Genomic DNA, 26,565 nt, shown 5'->3' on the forward strand with positions numbered 1-26,565 from the left:
ATGGATTCTAAACTTGGGAATGTAATCACTAAGATTTACTTGTAACCCTCAAATTAAGGCGCCTAGTGTTTTCAAGGTCATTTTCAAACTTGTACAGGCTAGCAAATGTGCACTACCTGATGTGTAGGTTTCCCACTGAGGTAGAACAAGACTGCACTCTGCCTTCTGTTTCTGCCTTCGTACTGTAAACAAATGTCCTCTTGTGGCTCAGTTAACACCACATTCTTTGCATGTCTATTTTTTTATTGATTTTGTTATTTAAAATGCCCCTACGCATAGTGCTCAAGTTCTAACGTTCCTGACCACAGAAGGTTATGATGTGCAGAGAAAAAATGAGTCAGATAAGCTTCCTTAAGGCATGAGTTACAGTGCAGTTGGTCATGAGTTTAATATTGATGAATCAATAGTATATATTAAGCAAGGTGTTTTTTGACAGAAACATACATAAAATAGGTTGTATATGATGAAAATGTCATAACCAGAGGCTCCCAGGAACCTAACCCCCTATTTCTCTTAGGTGTAAAGGTTTGGCATTTGTTAATTCAGTGTTCAATGTGACTTTAGTTAACAACTACCTTGAACAACAAGACTTAACCATCAATGTAATCATAATGCATGGTGGTGGGTTTTACTCCCATTTCAGAGTTCACTCTGTAGGGTCACCTTTTCCTGCGGTTACTAGAGGGCACATCCAAACCCAACAGGATGGATAAGCTATTCTGTTTTGAGGTAAGAATAGGCCCCTGCCTCCCTTGCTGCACCCCAAACATTATTCTTATGCTGTCCTTGATCCCAACCTCTGGACCCCACAATAGAAAGAAGGGATGGTATGATAGGCCACTCAAGGGAAAACTTTGTAAAGCATGTGGGACTTCACAAAGAGAGGGTATTGTCATACTGATTTTTTTTAACATTATTTATTTCTAAGCAGAGAGATGAGAGAATGGGCATACTAGGACCTCTAGCCTCATGCGCCACTTTGTGCATCTGGCTTTATGTGAGTACTAGAGAACTGATCTAGGGTTGTTAAGCACCTTAACCACTGAGCCATCTCTCCAGCCCCAATGGCTTTTTTTTTTTTTTTTTTTTGTAGGGTCTCTATCTAGCCCAGACTGATCTGGAATTCACTATGTTGTCTCAGGCTGGCCTCAAATTCACAGCAATCCTCCTACCTAGGTCTCCTGAGTGCTGGGATTAAAGGTGTGTGCTACCACACCCAGCTTGTTATACTGATTTTTAAATGTTCTTTCTTTCCCCTAAGCTTGTTCCTTGGTATTTTATAACATGTCTGTTACCGGCCTGCTGGTTCACTTCCATTTTGTCCTTTGGCAAGGGTAATTGTTGATATGAGTAATTTCAGCAAATGCCAGCCAACCCCTCCTAACAGCACTGTTTATGTCTATGCCATAAAGGTGTAGTAGAGGTTCATTATGGGTTTGGTTGGCTGTGCCTATAGAAGTCAGTATCCCTACACCCACTGTACAGCCTAAAGGAGAAGTATAAGAGCTACTACTGCCACCAGACTCAAAGACTTAAAGAAAGAGGACTAAAAAAAGAGAGAGAGAGAGAGAGAGCAGGTGTGGTGGCTCACGCCTTTAATTCCAGCACTCAGGAGGCAGAGGTAGGAGGATCACCATGAGTTCAAGCCCACCCTGAGACTACATAGTGAATTCCAGGTCAGCCTGAGCTAGAGTGAGACTCTACCTCAGGGGGAGGGGGGGGGCTGGAGAACTAACTAGCAATTAGGGACCTTGGTCCCGGGCTGGCAGTGTGGCAAGTCAGTCCTTTCAACTAGTCTTCACCTCTTATTCCTAACAGAGGGCCCACCCAGCTCTACTGTTCTCAGATAAGGATTTGAAAGATTTCAGCAGCCTTCTCCTTCAAACTCTGGTGCAATCCCCTCGCCCCAGGCTTTCTCTGGTGGTACTGTGGTAACTTCCATAGATTATCTCTTTCTTTCTTCCATTCATTCACTCGCTCATTTTTTAAAAATTTTTTGTTTATTTTTATTTATTTATTTGAGAGCGACAGAGAGAAAGAGGCAGAGAGAGATAGAGAGAGAATGGGCATACCAGGGCATCAGCCACTGCAAACGAACTCCAGATGCGTGCACCACTTTGTGCATCTGGCTAACGTGGGTCCTGGGGAAACGAGCCTCAAACCATGGTCCTCAGGCTTCACAGGCAAGCGCTTAACCACTAAGCCACCACTCCAGCCCTCATTTTGGTTTTTCAAGGCAGGGTCTCACTCTCTTGCCCAGGCTGACCTGGAATTCACTATGTAGTCTCAGGGTAGCCTTGAACTCATAGCAATTCACCTACCTCTCCCTTCTGAGTGCTGGGATTAAAGGCATGTACCACCATGCCCAGCTCATTTATTTATTTGAGGGTGAAAGAATAAGAGAGAAAGATAGAGAAGGAAAGACAGTGTGTATGGGGGCTCCACATCCTCTTGCCAATGCAAACAAACTCTAGACACACGTGCTACCTTATGGATCTGACTTTATGTGGATACTGGGGAATTGGATCCAGGCCAGCAGGCTTTGTAAGCAAGCATCTTTAACAGCTAAGCTATCTACCCAGTCCTACCACAGATTTTGGACTCTAAGCTCTATCTATGTATCTTTATAATCACTGTGACTAAACAACAAAACTCTAATTGACAACATCCCCTGTTTGTTTCCTGGCCCACCATAATGTAAAGTGCTCTGCTCAACCACACCCTTCCCTTCTTGCCATGATATGATAGATTGAATCCTCTCAAAATATAAGCTAAAATAAATCTTTCCAACAACAAACAAAAAAAAAAAACAAAAACAAAAAAAAAAACACCTCTACCCATTCTTCAATAAATGTCTCTTCCAGGAAATCAACCCTGGCCACTTTACCCAGAAAGTGTGTCTGACCCCTTTGAACTCTGCCTTCCAATACCAATTCAATTATCACACACACCCTGGGTGACCTAGAGACTCACCTCAAACCACACTACCAGCTGGCAAAAGCATTAGGTGAAATGTTACTTATCATATTTAATTCACTTATCTGTCTCGTGCTTTCCAAAAACCTTTCGTGACTACTTATATAGAAGCCAGGTATGTTGGCTCATGCCTATAACCCTAACTCTTGGTAGGATCTTGAGTTAGAGGACAGTCCTGGCTATATAGCAAGACCTTGCCTCAAAATAAAGGTGGGGGGAGGGCTGAAGAGATGGTTCAGCAGTTAAAGGCACTTGCTTACTGTTGGGCCCTGAAAGGCCCAGGAGTGAGGCCTAGTGGAACTTCCTGAGCCTAGCTAAAGTTTGGTGACCCATCTCTGGGCAGCTAGGACTCAGCAAGACGCCTAATGGCTTTTGGCCTGCCACTTCCTCGTGGCAATTGTAATTACCATTTCAATAGTTACAGTTTACTATTGGCCCTTACCTCTCCCCCTACCCCTCGTCCTAAAATCCCCACCTTCATCCCCAACATGATATAGGCAACTGCTCACAGCAATAAAGCAAGTTTTTTGTGAGTTCCTGCTTCGAAAAGACTCCCGACTAAGTGTGGTTTTTCTCTGGTAGCCAGGAGAGGTTTCTGAGTCGTCATATGCTCATCTTCCTTCTTAACCCCTTGGGAGGAACCAGCAAGCCTGGTCCTTCCACAGCACTACCTGCCCAGGGAGGAGCCCGGCAGCTTACAAAGCATGACAGCCTGGGTTTGAGTCCCTAGTACAAATGTAAAGCCAGATGCACAAAGTGGCACATGTATCTGGAATTTGTTTGCAAGAGGTCCTGACACACCTATTCTCATTCTCTCTCTCCCTCTTCCTCCCTCCCTCTGTTCCTCCCCCCCCTCGCAAATAAAGGAAAAATATTTTTTAAAAATATAAATAGGGGCTGGAGAGATGGTGTAGCGGTTAAGCGCTTGCCTGTGAAGCCTAAGGACCCCGGTTCGAGGCTCGGTTCCCCAGGTCCCACGTTAGCCAGATGTACAAGGGGGCGCACGCGTCTGGAGTTCGTTTGCAGTGGCTGGAAGCCCTGGCGCGCCCATTCTCTCGCTCTCCCTCTACTTGTCTTTCTCTCTGTGTCTGTCGCTCTCAAATAAATAAATAAATAAAATTTTAAAAAATATATATAAATAGATCTATTGCAGAAGAGGTGGCAGAAAGGATGTAAGAGCCAAAGGAAGGGTAGGACTCCTTACAACATGCTCCCCCTGTAGCAAACAGCTTCAGGTTCACTGAGCTGACCAGACACAGTTATGGAGGAAGGGATATTTACTGAAGCTTACAGATCCAGGGGAAGTTCCATAAATGGCAGAAGAAGCTGGCCTGCCTTCACAGGTCCAAGCAGACAGAGAGAAACATAAGCCTAAAAATCAAAAGCCAAAAGCCACACAGCACACTTTTGGAACTCCCACTAGGCATACTTTGCATATCTTTAGATTGAAATCTGAAACCCACCACCATACCTTAAGATCCACCCAGTGACACTGCCTCCAGCCAGGTGGCTGCAGATGCAAACTGCAAACAATAAAGGACTGAATATATTGGAGGCCATTTATTCAAACTACCACACACCCCCAGACACAAAATGGCCTGGATATCCATGACCTCATAGTGCCTGACACTACCTACACAAGACCATCATAATAGGAGGAAAAGATCATGACATCAAAATAAAAGAGAGACTGATTGGGATGGAGAGGGGATATGATGGAGAATGGAGTTTCAAAGGGGAAAGTGGGGGAAGGGAGGGTATTCTCATGGAATATTTTTTATAATCATGGAAGTTGTTAATAAAAAAATTTGAAAAGCAAAAAATATATATAGATGAACATATTTACAGATGAGCTTACAAAGAGAGACATATACAGTAGAATAGAAATAAATCACTTCAAGATGCATATAGTTGACATGTGGGATGAATATTGTGCACTGAGCATCCAGAAAGGCAAGGAGAAGAGGTAAGTTACAATCAACTAGAAATCCAGTGCACTATAGGAAGTCAGGTAGAAATGAGTACAAATCCAAACAGACTGCTCTTTGTGTCTCAACTTCTTTCTCTGAGAAAATGGAGAAAGAATATCCTCAATGTGTAAGTCTGGCACACTGTGTGGTGTATGGTATGTATACAATACTTGTTTTCCTTCCCTACTTTCCTTCTCATTATCAGAGGAAAAAAGCAATACAGTTTCCCAGGGAAAAAAAAAAAACAGTTTGCCTGGCCCTAAATTTGAAAAATATTTTTTTCCTTGGGCTGAAGAGATGGCTCAGTAGTAAAGTGTACCTCCTGTGCAAGCATAAAGGCCTGAGGGGGCTTGATACTGAGTTCAAATCTCCAGATCCCATGTAAACAGCTGGCTATGGCCATGCATGCCTATAATCCCAAAGAGACTATGGTTTACAGGGCACTCTGGAGGCAGAGACAGGAGGACAGTGTGAGTTCAAGGCCACCCTGAGACTATATAGTGAATTCCAGGTCAGCCTGGAGCAAGATCCCACCTCGAAAAACCAAAACTAACTAACTAACTAACTAACTAGACTATGGCTCAAAATAAGACCAGGAGGAACAGCAATGGAGCAGGAAACTTGATGTTTCACTTGGGCCACCCCTTGTGAATGAGTGACCCTGCCCACAGGTGACCAGATGAGGTGCACAAGGGCACATACACATGCATAAAATACACATGCACACCCACAAGCAAAAATTATTTTTCTATATAAAACATTGTAAGATATCTTTAGCAGAGTTGCAAAGCCTAAGATTATGATTTTAAAGCAAATCAGATGATGGTTTGTCCTGGTTCTACTGGACAACAACATCCCAGGATACCCAATAAAAGCTTAATAAGCATCAATCACATGGCTTACATAGAAGCTATGTAAAGGCCACTTAGCTGTTGGGTATCTGGAGGCAGGGAGTCCAGTTAAGCAGTTTCAGGGTGATTGTGTGCAAAGGGATGGATCTCTTCACAGAAAAACTAAGAACTGGTATGCAGGCATCTAATGGCTCCCTCAGGTGGACCACCTGGCCAGTGACAGAAGCCCTCTTCAGCCTGTGTGAACTGAACAGCAGCACACAAGAGCTTATCTTTGTCTTGTCATACAAAAGCACATGGCCCCTGGGCTTGTCCCAAGACAGCAAGGCCATGATCTTGAAACAACAGACATTTCCTCTGCCAATTTCTACAAATAACTGCACATCCTGCATTATTGGTACTTATAAAAAAAAGACCAACTTGGGAAGCCCCACCAGGATGGGCTGATTGGGAAAACATCTGCCTGATGTTAAAACAGTCTTCTAGCCGGGTGTGATCCCAGCACTCAGGAGGCAGAGGTAGGAGGATCACCATGAGTTCGAAGCCACCCTGAGACTCCATAGTGAATTCCAGGTCAGTCTAGGCTAGAGTGAGACCCTACCTAGAAAAAAAAAAGTCTTCTAGAGCCAGGCATGGTGACCCATGCCTTTAATCCCAGCACTAGGGAGGCAGAGGTAGGAGGACTGCTGTGAGTTTGAGGTCACCCTAAGACTACATAGTGAATTCTAGGTCAGCCTAAGCTAGAGTGAGACCCTACCTTGGAAAAAAAAAACAAAACAAAACAAAACAAAACAAAACAAAACAGTCCTCTGGACAGAGAGAGAGGAAGGCAGTGTGAGAAAGACGGTACCAATATAGACTGGAGCCAAGGAGGTCTCTTGGGGGCCATCCAGGCCCATCCTCTCACTGGTCAATATTTTCTTTTTTTTTTTTTTTTTTGGTTTTTCGAGGTAGGGTCTCACTCTGGCTCAGGCTGACCTGGAATTCACTATGTAGTCTCAGGGTGGCCTCGAACTCTCGGAGATCCTCCTACCTCTGCCTCCCGAGTGCTGGGATTAAAGGCGTGCGCCACCACGCCCGGCTTGTCAATATTTTCTTAAGTGCCTACTGTGTGTGAGACAGAAAAATAGAAAAATAAGATTCAGTCCCAACCACTTAGGAGCTCAAAGTCTAGCAGGAAGGCAAATGGATAAAGAAACTGCATTTTGCATAGCAAGTCAAAATAGCAAACCATGAAGAGAAGGGATCAACCTCGATCAAAGACCAGAGAAGACAGACAGCCAAGCCCCAGAGCAGTGAAGATATGACCTAGAGGGCCAAAACTTAAGAGTTTAGGAATGACATGACAGTAAGGAGGCAGGTAGGGTAAATTGTGCCCAGATTCCCAAGAACTCTGTATGTGCCGAGGAATTTCAGATTCCCTAAGAACAACACAGACCAAGAAAAGCCATGCGTTAAGCTCACAGAGCAAGTTCAAGGAAAGCCCCACATGGGAACCTAGGCCTCTGGACTCCTGCAGTCCCGTTTTCTACCCTAGAATCCACCAAGTATCTACAGCCAGGGAAGGCCAGAAGATAGAGCGATTTGTGCAACACTCACCACCCAGAGAACCTTCTGCCAGAGCATGGCCATCTCTACAGCAAGGAATGTGCTGTCCTAGTCATTTGGCAAGTCACTTCCTACAAGATCAGCCCTTCCAACTCACTGTATTTTTCTGCAGTGGGAGTAGACGGGGCATCTATTCCAATTCTGGAAGAAAAAGAATTTGAGTGCACTAGTCCCAGAACCAGATAAGCTAGGGCCAAGGCAGTAAACTTCAGAGGGGCTTCTGCCCCATGCAGGCACTGGCGGCATGCAGGGGGGTAGGCCAACCAGGATAGGGGATCAGAGATGACTCAAACTCCACCTGGGAGCTCACAATCCAACACAGGAAGATAAGCCAGACACAAAAGTAACTATAGCATGAGGCAGACAGTGATAAGAGCCACACAGACAAAGTGCAGTGGGGGTTCAAAGCAGAGAGAGGAGCCCAGAGCTGGGCGGAAGATGCTGTAAGAATGAAGAGGAACATCTACTTTAGCAGAGGTCTACCCTGTCAACTATGGTAACTCCCAGAGAGGGCAGGGGAGAAAGCTAGTAGTGAAGAAAAGAATAATGTTTAGTTTGTCTCCTTTGAACAATCCAAATTGGGGTCGGGGGAGGTAGGCCTAGAGTTTCAGAGGGTAAGAGGGGGAGAGGAATCTAGGGTCTCTATGCAGGAGCAGCAAGTTCACTTAAGAGGACAACAATGCGAGAGGCTTTGCCTTGAAAAGGCATTTGTGTAGCATGCGCTGTTTACCTGGAATGTCGGTTTAGGATGGGGGAGGGATTTGTGCACACAAGGAGGAGAACGTGAAGTTTCCTTCTGCTCGAGAGCTACCCATCAGTCTTGCTGCTGACAGGAAAGGATGTGGGGTAGGTGGAAGAGGAAGCTACCGGCCCTAAGGAGTTGGCATCTCCCAGGACAACAGGAAGGGGAGCTATGCGATGGACATGGGCCACACCCCATGCTTGGGCCCGGGTGCCCACCCAACCAGGAGAGACGACCTGATGGATGCTGGACAGGAAAAACCCGGGACAAGGCTCTGCCCACCACTTCCCGCCAGTCCCTTCCTCGGCCCTGTACAGCACATACACCTGCTCCTTGACCGCCGTGACACATGTCACTGGGGGAGGGGGTTCCCCACCCCAGGCTGCGACTGAGGAATTTCGGAAATCAGCACTGGGGGGGGGGGCACGAATGGGGTGGGTGCGCAGCGAGGCATCTCGGCTATACCCTGGGCGGGGATCCCCCGCGCTCCCCTCTCCCGCGGGCGGCCCGGGCCTCTCGAGCCCTCAGGGGTCCGCGCGAGTCGGTGCCAGCCCCTGCGGGTTCCCGCGGGCCTGGGAGGGCCGCCTGCCGCCGCCGCCGCCCTGGGGCCCGGCCACCCACACACTCACCCGCTCCCGGGCCGCTCTCGGTCCTCCTCGGCCGCGCTGGGCCGCCGCCGCCGCCTTACGCCGCCGCCTCCTGGGCAGCGCGGGCCCCGCGGCTCCGGCCCGGCCGGCTGCGCCCCGCGGCTCCGCGCGCCTCCACCGTCAACTGGCCCGGGGAGAGCGTCCGGGCGGCGGCGGGCATGCTCCGGGCCGTCGGCGGGGCGGCGCACGTGCTGGCCCCGGCTCTGGCGCCGGCCGCTGTCTGTGCGGCGCCGCGCGGGCTGAGGGGAAAGCGGGCCGGCTGGACAGCGCTGGAAACCGCAGCGCCGCCGAGCCCCGCGCGCCTGCCTCAGCGGCCGCTGTAGCCCGCGCGCGCCGGCCCGGCTCGCATTCCCTCACTCGCGGCGGGCGGGCGGCGCCTCCTCAGGCCGCGCAGGGGAGCGGCGGGGGCGCGTCCCTGCCGGAGTCGGGCCGGACGCCGCCTCCGCCGGAAGAACCCTCTCAGCCTCGGGCAGCCTGCGGGCGGCCGCGCGGACCCCTCAGCTCTGGGTTTGGGCTTCGCGCGATCCCCCGGGCAGGTGCCGTCCAGGACCCTGCGCCCGGGCCCCGAGCCAGGCCTGCAGCGCGCTTGCTAATGCCGAGGAGCCGGACGCGCTCAGGGAAGGGAATCGTGAACTTGCCGTCACTGTGCTTCAAACGGCTTCATTTCTGAAAAATGAAGTGCCTTAGGAGTCCAAGGACAGATTAAGGGGACAAACTGCGGCAAAAACCTCATAAGGCACTTGGAATATTGGGGCAGACCTACTGGCGTATGCTTGTGGAAACCAGACACGAGCGTCGAGTTCTTTCAAGAAGCATCGGCTCCAGCGCGGGCGGGGATGGGGGTTTGAAAATGTCAGCTGGTCATCAATAGAGGGAGTAGTAACTGGCAGGGAGGACACACGAAGTCCGCATCTAAGGGGCAGGAAGAGGTCCAGAAATAGCTTTCCCTTTGATATTCCACTCCCAGAAACACTCTCTAGTTTCCAAATTGAAAGACAAGAGGGCATCTGGTGAGATTCAAAAAAAAAAGGGCAGATGTTTGTCAAAATTTAAAGTAGTGGAACTAAGAGCACACCAAAACCTAGTGATGGTTGATCATATGAGCAAGGAGTGACAGAGGGCTGTCCTGATGCTGTCCCAAGGTGTGTCTGGATAAAGCTAGGACAGCAAAGACTGTTCATCTCCTCAGGTGAAATGCAAACTGAACGAACTAGGAAAGCCAGTTACAGGACATGTTACAGGCAAGTGAAGTGTGTTTCATACAGTCACCAAAAGGTGCCCTAAGGTGTTAAATTTAAATAAATTTTTGAAAAATATGTCATTAGCCAATTGGAGTTGAGCTCCTGTACTCATATCACTGTAGCATTTCCATAACTGTTACACAAACCAGCTAATACCAAGGACTTATATGTATGTCTGGGACCTTTATTATATCATTACAAGTTAGCTCTCACAACCAGTATGAATAAACAAATGCACTAATACAAGAAAATTCATATCCACAAATATTTATTGAGTGCCTATATGCAAGAGTGAAGACATATGGTCCCTGCTCTCATAGAGCTTACAATTTCATTACCGTGATATTTGACTAAAGAAATATAATGACTTGCCTAATCATCAACACTACATGAAGCATTTTTTTCAAATTATTGGTCACTGTTACAGTGAAATTGTTCAATGTAAACACAATTCTTTGAAATCTGTAGTCATAGTGAAGACAGAACATTCAGCAAATGTAAATTTAAGGCTTGATTCCTCATGTATCTGAGGATTTATTGAAATGAAGGACAAATGAGTTGGGAAAAAGCTTAGTAACACAGTTCCTCAGAATAATGGCACAATTTCATTTATTATCAAACTGCCAAAGAGCTCTTGGTGGAGCAGGAAATTAATTCCAGCAAAATTTGTGCAATATCATGATTCAATCAGATTGTAAATCTCTTAACTATTCATGAGTCACTCATGATAAATGTGATTTACCTTATGATTCCTAAATGTCTCAAGTGTATTTATTATTTTAAGATTCCTAAAGGCTTGTGGCAAAAGTAGCACATTTAAACTTAGTGGAAACTGTTGTTGAGACATCTAAAACTTAAGATGAAAAAGGCTAACCCTTACTATATATCTAGGTGTAGCCTTCAGCAAAGCACATGGCTTTTCTAAGTTAAAAGGGAAACAGTCTCTGGGTAGGCTCTAAATCATACTCTCCATGAAAACCTAACACTCAGTGAAGGCATCTTCATGGGGCCCATCACCTTTACAAGGGTATTCAGAGATCAGTTGAAGGAAAAATTGTTTTGATTAAACTGACACATTTTATAGAAAAAGACAATATTTATAACCACTAATTCTTAAATCACTAATTAGGACCAAAGTGCTTTCTGAGCTTAAATTTGACCCATTTTTTTAAAAGCAAAAAAAAAAAAATTATGTAGGTGAGGAGGTACATGCCTTTAATCCCAGCACTTGGGAGGGTGAGGTAGGAGGATCACTGTGAGTTCTAGGACAGCCTGAGACTAATTCCAGGTCAGCCTGGGCTACATCAAGACCCTACCTCGAGGCAGGGGAGGGGGTGGGAACAGAGGGAGACAAACTCCAACAAGATCTTTTTTATAAGAATATCTTAGCCAGGCATGGTGGCGCACACCTTTAATCCCAGCACTTGGGAGGCAGAGGTAGGAGGAGCGCCATGAGTTTGAGGCCACCCTGAGATTACATAGTGAATTCCAGGTCAGCCTGGGCTAGAGCAAGACTTTACCTTGAAAAGCCAAATATATATATGTATATATCTATATCTTAAACCCCCTGACACAATTGATTGGGACATCATCTATTTATTTACTTAATTTGGTTTTTTGAGGTAGTGTCTCATTCTAGTTCAGGCTGACCTGGAATTCCCTATGTAGTCTCAGGGTAACCTTAAACTCACAGTGATCCTCCTACCTCTGCCTCCCAAGTGCTGGAATTAAAGGTATGTACCACCACACCCAGCTAAAATTATCTATTTTAAAAAGATACCATGCCAAGCATGGTGGCATGTGTCTTTAATCCCAGCACTCAGGAGGCAGATGGATAAGGATCACTATGAGTTTGAGGCTAGCCTGGGACTAAACTGAGTTCCAGGTCTAGGCTATAGTGAGACTCTGCCTCAAACAACAACAAATCATTGGACTAAGGATATAGGTCAGTGACCAAGCACTTGCCTAGCAGGAGGGAGGCCCTAGGTTTGATTCCCAGTAGTAATGGGGGAAAAAATCACTACCACAAAAGCCCAGTAGTGATTTAACTTGAAACATGCTGTTTATTGCACACATACTAAGCACTAGGAATTTCTTATAACCTTCCTTTAATGAAAAGAATCTTTTTTTTTTTTTTCCAAGGTAGGGTCTCACTCTAGCCCAGGCTGACCTGGAATTCACTATGGAGTCTCAGGGTGGCCTTGAACTCACAGCAATCCTCCTACCTCTTCCTCAGAGTGCTGGGATTAAAGGCTTACGCCACCATGCCCAGCTAATGAAAGGAATCTTATTGTTTAGTTTTATCATTTATAGTTGAGAAAGACAGACTTCTGCTAGGGTGTGACCCAGGTCTGTCTGGCTCCAAGTCTTCACTCTCCTGTGCCCTGTCCTTAGCTGTGCACAACTCCAGCTAGATTACTTTCTGCTATTGCTTCAGTTGGAGCCATGAATCAGGAGCAGCCCTGTCAACAGGCTTTGTAAGAAGGGCAGTTCTAGGTATAAGGAGAGTTCACTTTCTGTGTACACTATAAAAGGCAATTCCCAGAAGTAAAAGACTCATTTGAGATTTGTACTAGCCCCAGCACAAAGTCTATCTTTTTGGGGTAACAGAGGATCTGTAAGACTGATAACCCATCACAATTTTAAAAATGAGTTACTTTTTTGGGGGGGGTTCAAGGTAGGGTCTCACTCTGGTCCAGGCTGACCTGAAATTAACTATGTATCTCAGGGTGGCCTCAAACTCATGGTGATCCTCCTACCTCTGCCTCCTGAGTGCTGGGATTAAAGGCGTGTGCCACCACACCCAGCTTGAGTTGCTTTATAGTTATGTGTTTACAAGCATTACCAAGGGAAAGACAGCTGAAAGAGCTTTCCTGCTTCTACAGCTAAGAAGAAAAGATTGTAATTTCTCTTCCAACTAAATGACTGATAGCTTCAATCTATTACACACTTAAAAATTGAAACATATGATTCCTGAGAGGCACAGAAGATGCTGTGATGGAGCTTAATGCTTTTTTTCAAGTAAGCCAATTACAGGCCAGCAAGAAAATAACTCCTTTCCAAGATAAAACTACCACCTCTTCTGAAATAGTAATTTCTTTATTCTGAAGAATGTAGTATACTTTACAATAAAAGTAGGAAACAATGAAATATGCTAACAATGTTCAAGTTAGGGTTCTTCTGTTTTGTGGTGCTAGGGACAGAACTCATGTCCTCACATGCTAGGCAAACACTTCATCTGAACTACATCCCCAGTCCCTCAAGTTTGGAGTATATTTTTTAAAAAGACTCTTAGCTGAGGATGGTGGTATACTCAGGAGGCTGAGGTAGGAGGATTTCTGAGTTCCAGTCCAGCCTGAGAGTACATAGTAAATTCCAGGTCAGCCTGGGCTAGAATGGAGCCCTACCTCAAACCCTTGCCCCACCCCCCAAAAAAATTGACCATTCCCTCATAAGGTCTAGACACAAGCTATACAGGAGCTTGATTAAAATGAACTGGGGCTGGAGGAAATGGCTTAGTGGTTAAGGTGCTTGCCTGCAAAGACAAAGGACCCAGGTTTGATTCCCCAGGACCCATGTAAGCCAGATAGATGCACAAGGTGGTGCATGCATCTGGTGTTCATTTGCAGTGGCTGCAGACTCTGGCATACCCATTTTCTCTGTTTCTCTCTCTCTCTCTCTCTGAAATAAAAATAAAAATTTTTAAAAATCAAGTTTTCCACTAAAACTAAATAACTTTTTTAAAGTAGTCAAAAAAAATCAAGAATAAAGGCACTTGATTCTTTTGAGTAGAAATTATAATTAGCTCCAAGTCTACAACTAGTTACCAAAACTGAGTTCAAAGGTTGAGACAGTGTTCCATCCTAAGGATTCTCCTCCTGAGTGTCCTTGTACATAAAGAAGTGAGTAGGCCCAGGACTAGTTGGCCAGGTGAACCACTGGTGAAAACTGCTCAAAAAGCTAGGTGTGGTGGCACACACCTTTAATCCCACTGGTGAAAACTGCTCAAAAAGCTAGGTGTGGTGGCACACACCTTTAATCCCAGCACTTGGGAAGCAGAGGTAGGAGGATCACTGTGAGTCTGAGGCCACCTGAGACCACATAATGAATTCCAGGTCAGCCTGAACTAGAGTGAGACACCAATCTCAAAAAACAAAAAAACAAACAAACAAAGTTCAAAGATCACCTACTCTAACATATATGTACCCCTAACAGAAAAATTGGCTTGGTTTGTTCATTCTAACTATGTATGAAGAACAATATGGGGCGGGGGGCTCAAACCTGAGCACTGTCAGTGGCACTGAATTTTGAGTTCAGATGAGTCTACCAGCATGTACTGTGTACAAATATGTGTGCATTGTGATTTCCTGGTCAAACACTGGGTGGTTAAGCAGTCCAGACATCAACAGTCCCAACATAAACAGGCTATATACTGGATCAGAGTAGCTCCTCCTGTCCAGGCACTGCTTAGAGTCAAGAAGTGCCACCCAGTACAGTGGCAATCCTTCAGCAAGGCCACAGGAAAGGCACCAAAACATTCAATGTCCACCAGTAAGCAGACTAGACTCCTGTCACCTCAAACCTAGTGTTATTACAGCACCCACTATGGAAGTCTTCTTGCTTGTGTGTGTGATGTGGTTTACACAGATTTACGTGCCCATGAGGTCTGTGGTCACTACAGCAGAACACTGGATGTTCTACTCCACTCTTCTACCCATTCTTATTTGAGCCGTTTTCTCTTATTGATCCTGGAGTTTGCTTTTTTGCTTCCCTTTCTTTTCTTGAGCCTCTGCTGTCCTATAAGACTAAGATTTCAGGTGCATGTGGTCATGTGTAGCTATTTTTGTTGGTCCTACAGCTCTAACTCCAGCAATTTCTCAGGCCTTCTTAGGTCCTTCTACTTGCACAGGAAGTGCTCTTAACTACTTAGCTCTTCAGCTCTGGAAGTGATTTTCTTTTTGACAAGGGTAGATAGAGAGGTGGGGTAAGGTGAGGTGAAAATGCCTGATGACAACTTTGACTGGTAAAGGAAGTTTTTTATATAAATTTTTTAAAAATTTTTGTTTTTGTTGTTTATTTTTATTTATTTATTTGAGAGCGACAGAGAGAGAAAGAGGAAGAGATAGAGGAGAGAGTGGGCGGGCCAGGGCTGCTTAGCCACTGCAAACTAACTCCAGACATGTATGCCCCTTGTGCATGTGGCTAACGTGGGTCCTAGGGAATCGAGCCTTGAACCGGGGTTCTTAGGCTTCACTGGCAAGCGCTTAACCACTAAGCCATCTCTCCAGCCCCAGAGGAAATTTTATACCTGATGGAAATCAGGGCTGCTTTGGTTGCTTAGGAGGTGATGGTCTGATTATAAAAATGCTTTATCTAAGCATTTGTTGTCCAGTGTGACACAAGTTAAATTCACTTGACGGGCAGAAATACAGCTCTCCAATTATTTAACATTTTTTAAAAATAATACATATAAGACAAAATTAAGTGAACTTACATCCCTCATTTTTTTCTTTCCTTACAAATAAACTTTCCAATAGCTTACTATTATATCCCTCATTTTTTTTTCTTTCTTTACAAATAAACTTTCCAATAGTTCACTATTACTGTTCTGATATTTACTCTATGGTATGTTTCAAATAGAAATTGACATAATTTTTAAAAACCTCTACACAAACAAGATGCAAAGTATTTTATTTTTATTTTTTGGTTTTTGAGGTAGGGTTTCACTCTAGCTCAGGTTGGCCTGGAATTCACTATGTAATCTCAGGGTGGCCTCAAACTCATGGCAATCCTTCTACCTCTGCCTCCTGAGTGCTGGGATTAAAGGCGTGAGCCAGCACGCCCAGCTTAAGTATTTTATATTTTTTAAATGTATGTGGCATGTATTAGTCTATCTTTATGGAAGCGGTTAAGCATTTATTTCTAAAACTGAACTATATTTACAATGTAGAACAAGTTTATAAAATTGGTATGCAAAGTTCACTGTAAAAGGATAACACAATTTCTTTAGAAACAAGCTGTCTCTTACATTTCCTTATTCTTAATATAAAATTGAAGACAAGTGCTATTTAAAAATAATGCTTTTTAAATACTAAAATATACAACAGGTTCCTGAGCATAACAAAAATATCTTGAAAATATGTGGCTATTTGGATTATAAAACAGCACGTGTAAGAATAGCATGATTGTAAAACTACTGTTTTGAAGGCTTAGAAACAGTACAAAATAGCTTGCCTTTTCTGAGTGCATAATTATAGATTAGTGCAAACAAAAATGTTTCAGATTTAATGGCTACAAATCTCAAATATTTGCAGAGGTGCGCAAAACATGAAACTTCTTTAGTGTCATGCGAACTGAACCCAGTTCTCGATTGATCCTTTCCAAACGATCTTCCAAGGCTTCCTAGGTAAAAAATAATGGAAAAATTGTAATGAGAACTCAATAATAAGTTCATTGGTTCTACAATTATAGTAAAATTGACCTTTCTTTTGGAAAAGAACAAGTAAAAATAATTTAACTACATTTTTGCTTCCTATATTTATCATTTTATTTATATTGTTACTAGTTTTGTTTTCAAGGTAGAGTCTCACTCACTCTAGCCCAGGCAGACCTATGTAGTCTTAGGCTGGCCTCAAACTCACAGCAATCCTCCTACCTCTGCCTCCTGAGTGCTAGGATTAAAGCACACCCTGCCCTGGCCCCCCACCACTTCTAAAGAGAAAAAAGCAAACCCAAGTATGATGGCACATGCCTTTAATCCCAGTATTTGAGAGGGAGGCAGAGGCAGAGGATTGCCATGAGTTCAAGGCCACCCTGAGACTATATAGTAAATTCCAAGTCAGCCTGGGCTACAGCAAGACACTACCTTAGAAAATAAAAAAATAAATAAATAAAAGGGGGACTGGAGAGATGACTTAGTGGTTAAGGCACTTGCCTATTAAACCTAAGGACCCAGGTTCGATTCTCCAGGTCCCACATAAGCCAGATGCACATGGTGGCGCAGGCATCTGATGTTTGTTTGCAGTGGCTAGAGGCCCTGGTACACCCATTTTCTCCCTCCCTCCCTCCCTCCCTCCCTCTCTTTCTCTCTCTCTCGTCTCTCTCTTCTGCTCTATCTTAAATAAATAAAAATAAAATCTATTTTTAAAAAGGGGGGGGCAGTCTGTTGGGCTTGCCTCAAAAAAATATTTAAAAACGAAGGAAGGGAGCAAAGGAGAGAAAGAAGAGAAAGAGAGAAGGAAGAAAAACCAGACATTTCAAATATTTTTCACTTGAACTTTCTTGGCATGCATGTTATAGCATCTTTCTATAATATTCTCTTAATTTAATGTACAATATTCCACACAAGTAACACATTTAACCAGGAATAAGTAAAAATTTACATTTCTTCTAATTTTAGACACTTTAAATAAGGCTGCAATAAATTTCTTAAAGATTCTTCCTTTCAGTATCCACAAATATTTTCTTAGGAATCATTCAGTCATAAAAAAAGAAGTGCTTGGGTTCAAAGAGATGCAAAATTCTGAGACTTTGGATACATGTCAAATTTCACTCTAGAGAATTTGTGACAATTTCTACTTCCATTTGCATTGTATAGGAATAAGCTTGTCGGGGCTAGAAAGATGCCTTAGTAGTTAAAGGCACCTGCTTGCAAAGCCTATCAGCTTGAGGTTCAATTCCCTAGTACCCATGTGAAACCAGATGCACAAAGTGACACATGCATCTGGAGTTTGTTTGTAATGGCAAGAGGCTCTGATGTGCCCATTCCTTATTTCTCTGCCTTTCTGTATCTGTGACTCTTTCTGCTTACAAATATAATAAAAATATTAAGTCGAGTGTGGCAGCTCACATCTTTAATCCCAGCACTCGGAAGGCAGAGGTAGAGTCTCACTCTAGCCAAGACTGATCTGGAATTCACTATGTAGTCTCAGAGTAGCCTCGAACTCAAGAAGACCCTCCTATCTCTGCCTCCTGAGTGCTGGGATTAAAGGCATGCACCACCATGCCCAACCCATAAATATTTTAAAAAAGAAATTTATTAAATAATTTATAAGACTCAATACATAAAACTCTTAACATACTTTATTAGGAAAGCAGATCGCCGTGAGTTTGAGGCCACCCTGAGAAATCATAGTGAATTTCAGGTTGGCCTGAGCTAGAGCAAGACCCTACCTCGAAAAACAAACAAACAAACAAAGTTTAGGGCTGAATGGATGGCTTAGTGATTAAGATGCTTGCCTGTGAAGCCTAAGGACCCAGGTTCGACTCCCCAGAACCCACGTAAGCCAGATGCACATGGTGGCACATGCCCATTCTATTTCTTTCTCTCAAATAAATATTTAAAATATATATGTATAGGGCTGGAGGGATGGCCTAGCAGTTAAGGCATTTGCCTGCAAAGCCAAAGGACCTAGGTTCAATTCCCCAGAACCCATGTTAGCCAGAGGCACAAGGGGGCATACATGTCTGGAGTTCGTTTGCAGTGGTTGCAAGCCCTGGCATACCCATTCTCTCCCTCCCTCTCTCTCTATCAAATAAATAAATAAAAATAAAAACATATATGTACATATAAATATATGGTTGGAAAGATGGCCCACCAGTTAAAGGCACTTGCTTGCAAAGTCTGAAAGCAGGGTTAAGTTCCCCAGTACCCATGTAAAGCCAGATGCAAAAAATGAGGCATCTGGAATTTCAAAGGGGAACGTGTGGGGGGGGGATTAACATGGGATATTTTTTTATACTCATGGAAAATGCTAATAAAAATTTTTTTAAAATGAGGCATCACATGCATCTGGAGTTCATTTGCAATGGCAAGAGGCTCTGGTAAGCACATTTTTATTCATTCTCTCTCTCCCTCTTTCTTCTTATAAATAAATAATTTGTGAATATGTAAAATTTAAAATATATTTTAACATTTAATTTAAAGTAAAACTTAAGATATTTTATATGGATTTGGAATCAGAGTTATCAAATTTTTCTTCTGCTTTCCTTTTTTTTTTTTTTTTGATTTTTCAAGGTAGGGTCTCACTCTAGCCCAGGCTGTCCTGGAATTCACTATGGAGTCTCAGGGTGGCCTAGAACTCACGGCAATCCTCCTACCTCTGCCTCCCGAGTGCTGGGATTAAAGGCATGTGCCACCACGCCCGCTCTTCTGCTTTCCTAATAAAGTATGTTAAGAGTTTTATGTATTGAGTCTTATAAATTATTTAATAAATTTCTTTTTTAAAATATTTATGGGCTGGGCATGGTGGCGCATGCCTTTAAGCCCAGCACTCAGGAGGTAGAGGTAGGAGGGTTGCCTTGAGTTCGAGGCTACCCTGAGACTCCATAGTGAATTCCATATCAGTCTTGGCTAGAGTAAGACCCTACCTCGAAAAACAAAAATCAAAACAAAATATTTATGGGCTAGAGAGATGGCTTCATGGTTAAGGCACCTGCCTGCAAAGCCTAAGGACCCAGTTTGTTATTATTATTACTTATTTATTTGAGAGTGGCAGACAGAGAGAAAGAGGCAGAGGGAGAATGGGCACACCAGGACCTCCAGACACTGCAAACTCCAGACACATGTGTTCCTTTTGTGCATCTGGCTAACGTGGATGCTAGAGAATCGAGCCTCAAGCTGGGGTCCTTAGGCTTCATAGGCAAGCACTTAACCACTAACCCATCTCTCCAGGCCAGAAGGACCCAGTTTTGATTCCTCAGTACCCACATAAGCCAGATACACATGGTGGTGCATACTTCCAGAATTTGTTTGCAGTGGCAAGAAGGCCTAGCATGCCCATTCTATCTCCATCTGCCCAGCCCCTCTTTTTTAGAGACAGAGAGAAAATTGGTGCACCAGGGCCTCAGCCACTGCTGTCAAATTCCAGATGATTTAGCTACCTAGTGAGTACATGCAACCATGTGCTTGCCTCACCTTTGTGTATCTGGCTTACATTAGATCTGGAGAATTGAACATGGGTCCTTAGGCTCTACAGGCAAGTGCCTTAACCACTAATCCATCTCTCCAACCCTTTCTCTTTCTCAAATAAGTAAATTTTAAAATTTTTATTTATTTGAGAGAGGATATGGAGTACCAGATCCTCCTGCCACTGCAAACAAACTCCAGACATATGCACCACTTTGCAGGCAAGCACCTTAACCACTAAGCCATCTCTCTAGCCCTCACATGGCCCACTTTTTGGTCTGGATTTACATATATGCTGGGGAATTGAACCCAGGCCACCAGGTTTCCCTCACATAAAACCAGATGGGCATGTGTTGCAGCAGGAAGACACACACATGCAAGAAAATAAATTACACTCAGGAGCCATAGATCGTTGTTAGAAAATTTTCAGTGCCAGAGATGGGATACCTCCAGTGAGTTGTTGGCCTGGGAGATCCCTGATGCCCCCAAAACATTATAGGCCATTGCCGAGGTCCTTGGTTTCCCACCAGGAATAGATGGTAAGACCCTATTGCTGAAGACTCCACATACTTGGGCTGTAAGGCTGCTGAGAAATCCTGCTGGAACTGGGCTGATAATCTCCTCCATGTACACCAGCTGACAGAAAGCTGGAAGAAGCCACTGTGCATGCAGTTCAATGGGAGGAAGAGAAACCACCAGTGAAGATACTCAACAGTGGACACTGCAATCCTTATAATTGGCCAGCCAGGTCAATTGAGCCAACGGGTGCAATAGTGGCACATATATTATGGTGGAAACCAACTGCCCTCTAATTGGACTGGAGGCCCACTCCATGGGAGGGGATACATCCCTGATACTAAAAACTCAAAACAAGAGTAGTCATGAGCCTTATGGGTGTAACATCTACTGATGTCTGGATAAATGTATATACTATGTTTATCAAACTGCCCAGTAAGGACTTCTCTTAATATTTATACCCTTATATTAATGCTACTCTCACTTTGGGTAGAGAATCTTCTCTTTTCAGATGGCAGTGACCTTGGGACAACTCAGAAGGTATCATGGTGCTGGAAAGAAGTGACTGAAGTACTGAGTAACATCTCCATCACACCTTCCAAGGCTCAGGGTCTATTGCAGAAGAGGTAGCGGAAAGAATGTAAGAGCCAAAGGAAGGGTAGGACTCCTTACAACGTGCTCCCTCCAGACATAAAATGGCCTAGATACCCATGACCTCAGTGCCTGACACTTTCTAAACAAGACCATCATAAGAGAAGGAAAAGATCATGACATCAAAATAAGTGAGACTGATTGAGATGGGGAGGGGATATGATGGAGAATGGAATTTCATAGGGGAAAGTGGGGGGAAGGGAGGGTATTACCATGCTATATTTTTTATAATCATGGAAAATGTTAATAAAAAATCAGAAAAAAAAGAAAATAAATTACTAATTTTTTTTTTTTTTTCAGAACAAGAGCTGAGGATGCTGCTTAGTGGTAGAACACATGCCTAAGATGGGGGGACCTTGAATTCAACCTTCCAGTACTAAAAAAAAAAAAAAAACTCAAGACCTAGGGAGATGGGATGATGGCTCAGCAATTAAGGGTACTTGCTTATAAAACCTTCTGATGATCCAAGTTCTAGTCCTCAGTACCCACACTGAATCAAATGTACAAAGTGGCATATGCATCTGTTTATTTGTAGCAGCAAGAGGCCCTGGTGCACCCATATTCTTTCTCTCTCCCCCTCAATCTTAATCGCTCTTTTCATCCCCGCCCCCCCCCCCCGAGGTAGGGTCTCACTCTGGCTCAAGTTGACCTGGAATTCACTATGTAGTCTCAGGGTGGACTTGAACTCATGGCGATCCTCCTACCTCTGCCTCCCAAGTACTGGGATTAAAGGCGTGCACCACCATGCCCAGCTTAATCACTCTCTTAAGTAAAGAGAGGAAGGGAGGGAGGGAGGGACAGGGTAAGGGAAGGGAAGCAGACAAGCAAATAAGCAGGCAGGCAAGCAGACTTAAAACCAGAGAAAAAATAGCCCTCTATGATTTTCTTTGGGTCTGTTAGCCCAGATCATCTGAAAGCAAACTTGGACTAAGAGCCAAAAAGCTATAGGAACTATATACATATGCTTGCTGTTATGTTTAAAATGTTACTAGAAGAACAGGTTTTAAATGTTCCATAGCTTCATGCATTTTTTAATTGGCTCTGAAAAATAAGTAAAAGAAATGTGCATGGACTACTTCACCTGTACCACCTCCTGCTCTAGCTGTTTTTTAAATCTTTACAGCCATTCCAGCTTTAAAGTATAAATGCCTCATGTGTTTACTAACTGGGAAGGGGTTGAGAAATAAACAGAAGACAAACTAGTAGGAATTATTTAACATTGCAAAACCTTTTCAAAAAGGTATGGTGCTGGACTAATGATATAATATAGCTCAGTATTAAAGCATTTCCCTAGCATGGGTGAGGCCTTTGGTTCTGTCCCTAGTACCATACCAAAACAAGCAAACAAACAAAATTTAAAAAAAGGTACACTGCCACCTGCTGTCATGAGTGCCATTTTCTTTTGTGTGTGTTCATGTGTGTACTCATGGGTGGGTAGGTGGATATGCAGGCACATTCTTGCAATGTGGAGGCCAGAGGACAATTGTTGAGTCAGTTCTCACTTTTACACCTCATTTGAGGCAGTTTTTCTCTCTTCTGTAGTTCATTGCTATGTTCACCAAGAGCTTCCAAGAAATTCTCCTGACTTTTCCACCTCACCATCAGCATGCTGGGATTAAAGAAGGCCACCACAGCTTCTTAATTTTTATATGGGGTTTGGGGATTGAACTCAAGTAAGTCAAACAGGTTTGAGCAGTGAGTGCTTTAACCACTGAGCAAACACCCCAGCATCACAAACATCATTTTCTAAAAATCTAAAAGTAAAATCAGGGTTTTTCTTCTTTTGTTTTTTGTTGTTGTTTATTTTTGTCGTGGTTACTTACAGAGCAGGATGAGGGGTTGCTTAGAGGAGCACTAGACAACTCAAAAGCAGCCAAACCACAAGAAGTCTCATCCCATCCTGGATAACAACCTCCACATAGCTGCTTCAACTCAAAAGCAGCTGCATCACGGGAAAGCCCATATCAGCATAGGTGACGACTCACGAAAGCTCCATCTCTGGAGCTCAGAGGCACCTCCACTGGTCAGAGTCTCATGCATACTGCCGTTTCAAGCATACTACACCACTTGCAGGCAGCTCAATCAGTCTCTCCTCCAAGCCAAATCAGTTTTTCTTTTAAATATTTTATTTATTTATATGAGAGAGAGAGGAGGGGGGGAGATATATAGACAGAATGGGCATGCCAGAGCCTCTAGCCACTGCAAACTTACTCCAGTCGCACGTGCCACATTGTGCATCTGGCTTATGTGAGAACTGTGGTGTCGAACCTGGGTCCTTAGGCTTTGCAGGCAAGCACTTTAACTGCTAAGCCATCTCTCCAGCCCCTCAAATCAGTTTTTTGAAAATATTTAATTTTAATTTATTTATCAGAGAGAGAGAGGGAGAAAATGGGTATGCAGGACCTCTGGCCACTGCAAAACTCCAACCATAATGAGCCACCATGTGCATCTGGCTTAAGTGGGTTCTGGGGAGTAGAACCTGGGTCCTTAGGCTTCACATGCAAAAGTCTTAACCACTAAGCCACCTCCCCAACCTTGAAATCAGTTTTATTTTTTTAAATCTTTTTTGGGGGGCTGGGGAGATGGCTTAGTAGTTAAGGCACTTGCCTTCAAAACCAAAGGAGCAAGGTTCAATTCCCCAGGACCCATGTAAGCCAGATGCACAAAAGGACGCATGTGTCTGGAGTTCGTTTGCGGTGGCTGGAGGCTCTGGCACCAACATTTTCTCTCTTGCTCTCTGCCATTCTCTCTCTCAAATACATAAATGAAAATAAAAAATATTTTTTTTAATCTTTTTTAATTTATTTGAGAGGGAGAGGTGTCACAGGGCCTCCTGTTGCTGCAAATGAACTTCAGATGCATGTGCTCACTACTATGTGCACCTGGCTTTATGTGGGTACTAGGGAGTCAAACCTAGGCTTACAGGGCTTTGCATGTAAGCACCTTTAATAGCTGTGTCATCTCCTCAGCCCCAGTGAAATCAGTTTCATTCCTAAAAGCTAACATGTAGTTATAACAATAATTACCAAACACTTTCTATTAACCACTGCTTTAGTGGGTCATAACTTTAAAAACTCTTCTTAGCCAGGCATGGTGGCTCATGCCTCCCAGTACTTGGGAGGCTTATGTAGTATAGTCATAAGTTCAACGCCAGGAGCTAGAGAGATGGCTTAGCAGTTAAGGTACTTAACTGCAAAGCCAAAGGACCCGAGTTTGATTCCCCAGGACCCATATAAGCCAGATGTACAACGTGGGGCATGCAATCTGGAGTTCATTTGCAGCAGCTGGAGGCCCTGGTGTGCCTATTCTCTCCCTCTCAAAAAATAAATAAATAAAAAAAAATAAGTTCAAGGCCAGCGTGGGCTATATATAGAGTTCTAGGTCAGCATGTGCTAGAGTGAGACCTTGCCTTAAAAAAAAAAAGCAAACAAACAAAAAAACTCTTCTTGGGGCTGGAGAGATGGCTTAGCAGTTAAGCGCTTGCCTGTGAAGCCTAAGGACCCCAGCTTGAGGCTTGATTCCCCAGGACCCACGTTATCCAGATGCACAAGGGGCACACACGTCTGGAGTTTGTTTGCAGTGGCTGGAGGCCCTGGTGCACCCATCCCCCGCACCCCCCTCATATTGCTCTCAAATAAATAAAAGGGAACAAAAAAATTAAAAAAAAAAAAAACTCTTCTTGTTTAAGTGGAATACTGACTTGCATTAAGCCTCTACAGCTGGTCCAAACTAAGCTACTTCACCTGATGTAATCTTGTTTGTAAAGTGATTCTTCCTCCAGGAGAAGGCATTCGGCTTAGTGCTGCCTCAATCTGTTAACACACACAAAAAAATTCATATAAAAACAAAAGAATTCTAATTACTAGGCAAGGAGGTTTATGACACAGAAGAAAGACTTCAGGCTAGCACCTTCATGTCCATTTTGGCTGAACATAAGTTCCTTCTGCCATCATTAGTAACAATAGCATGGCTCAAGTACATTTCTAGCTTTGGTACTCAATGGAATGGGACCCATAGCTAATTCCCTATGTTTGGCACAATGATTTCTTTCTTATTTTTTACTTTTTTATGAGAGAGAAATGGTTGGGAGAATTGGCATGCCAGGGCCTCTAGCCACTGCAATCAAACTACACTGGTGTACACCACCTGGTGCTCATGCATCACCTTATGTACATGCATCACCTTGTGTATATGGCTTATGTTGGTTATGGGGAGTTGAACTTGTGTCCTTGGGCTTCACAGGCAAGTGCCTTGTGGTGGTTTGATTCGGGTGTCCCCCATAAACTTAGGTGTTGTGAATGCTAGCTCCGCAGCTGATGGAGATTTGGGAATTAATGCCTCCTGGAGGGAGTGTATTGTTGGGGGCAGGTTTATGGGTATTAAAGCCAGTTTCCCCTTTCCAGTGTTTGTCACTCTCTCCTGTTGCTGTGGTCCACCTTATGTTGGCCAGGGGGTGATGTCCACTCTCTGCTCATGCCATTGTTTTCCCCTGCCATCGTGGAGCTTTCCCTCGAGCCTGTAAGCCAAAATAAATCTCTTTTTCCCAGAAGCTGCTCTTGGTTGGGTGATTTCTAACAGCAATGCGAACCGGACTACAACAGTAAAGTGGTACCGAGGAGTGGGGTTGCTGCTAGACACCTGACTATGTGGCTTCAGCCTTTTGGAGCTGATTTTCAAGAGGAATGTGGGAGGAGTTGAAACCTTGGCTTAAGAGATGCCTTGCAATGCTGTAAGTACAGCTTGATGGACTATTGTGGTCTGCAAGACCTGAATGCAGTAAGAACTATGGACTGTGAGGTTTGGCTTATGAGGGTGAGAAAGAGCTTTGCTTGGATTGGGATAGCAGTTTGTGTGAGAAGCTTGCTCTTGTGCCCATGTCCTGAGAAGTTGTGCAGGGTTGCTTTGCATAGAAATGAACTGGTGTGTACAGAGGGATATGGCACAGAAAGAAAAATCTTTGGGTGAACTGTTGCCCATTCAGCTGCAACTGAGAGATTACAACCTTTGAGACTGGGCTAGCTGACCTGCGCTGGGGCAACAAGAAGAATGTAGACTCTTTTGAAGGGGCCTGGGTGCTCAAGGAGTGTCCTGTTCTTCAAAGTCTGCTTTATTCCCCCCCTGGTTTAACAAATTGGCACCCTACCTGGTATCGTGGAATGTAAGAAATGCTGGAAAGAGGGTCATTGAGTTTGCAACACGGTCTTGTGTTTTGGAAATGGCCATGGGCAGTGTGAAGCAGGTTTGCTGGTTGCCTGCATAGAGATCCCATGGTGCCATGAGGATGAACTGTGGCTTGCAGTGGAGACCCAGCAGATATGCCGGGACCATGAGATGGCTGCCAGCCCCGATGAAGTTTCCCAGGACTGTGAGTAGCCTAGCTGGAGGGGCGGAATTGGAATGCCAGAGACTTGTTGCTGGTTAGAATTATCGGACTTGGAGATTTGTCACTGGCTAAA

The 26,565-nt window shown here is 44.2% G+C and overlaps 2 protein-coding genes across 8 annotated transcripts in view; both read right to left on the bottom strand.

The window, feature by feature from the left end:
- Nucleotides 1–8,817, bottom strand: part of Pitpnm2 (phosphatidylinositol transfer protein membrane associated 2) — a 200,010-nt gene extending 191,193 nt beyond the window's left edge. For 2 of the 7 annotated variants that reach the window (XM_045132551.1, XM_045132552.1), the window contains exon 1: nt 8,777–8,799. The gene's annotated coding sequence lies outside the window, so the exon portion shown is untranslated. Of the gene's footprint in view, nt 1–8,776 lie in introns of all 7 variants that reach the window. The other 5 variants (XM_045132553.1, XM_045132547.1, XM_045132554.1 and 2 more) reach the window with 5 other exon arrangements.
- Nucleotides 8,818–15,220: 6,403 nt separating this feature from the next.
- Mphosph9 (M-phase phosphoprotein 9) overlaps nt 15,221–26,565 on the bottom strand; it is a 92,197-nt gene continuing 80,852 nt past the window's right edge. Inside the window, exons 22-23 of the mRNA XM_045132487.1 lie at nt 24,853–24,921; nt 15,221–16,437 (exon numbers count right to left, since the gene is read on the bottom strand). Of these exons, the coding sequence (XP_044988422.1) occupies nt 16,336–16,437; nt 24,853–24,921 (171 nt within the window). The 3' untranslated portion in view covers nt 15,221–16,335. The remainder of the gene's footprint in view (nt 16,438–24,852; nt 24,922–26,565) is intronic.

This window comes from Jaculus jaculus, chromosome 13, assembly GCF_020740685.1.
Source record: "Jaculus jaculus isolate mJacJac1 chromosome 13, mJacJac1.mat.Y.cur, whole genome shotgun sequence".
NCBI classification, from domain to species: Eukaryota; Metazoa; Chordata; class Mammalia; order Rodentia; family Dipodidae; genus Jaculus; species Jaculus jaculus.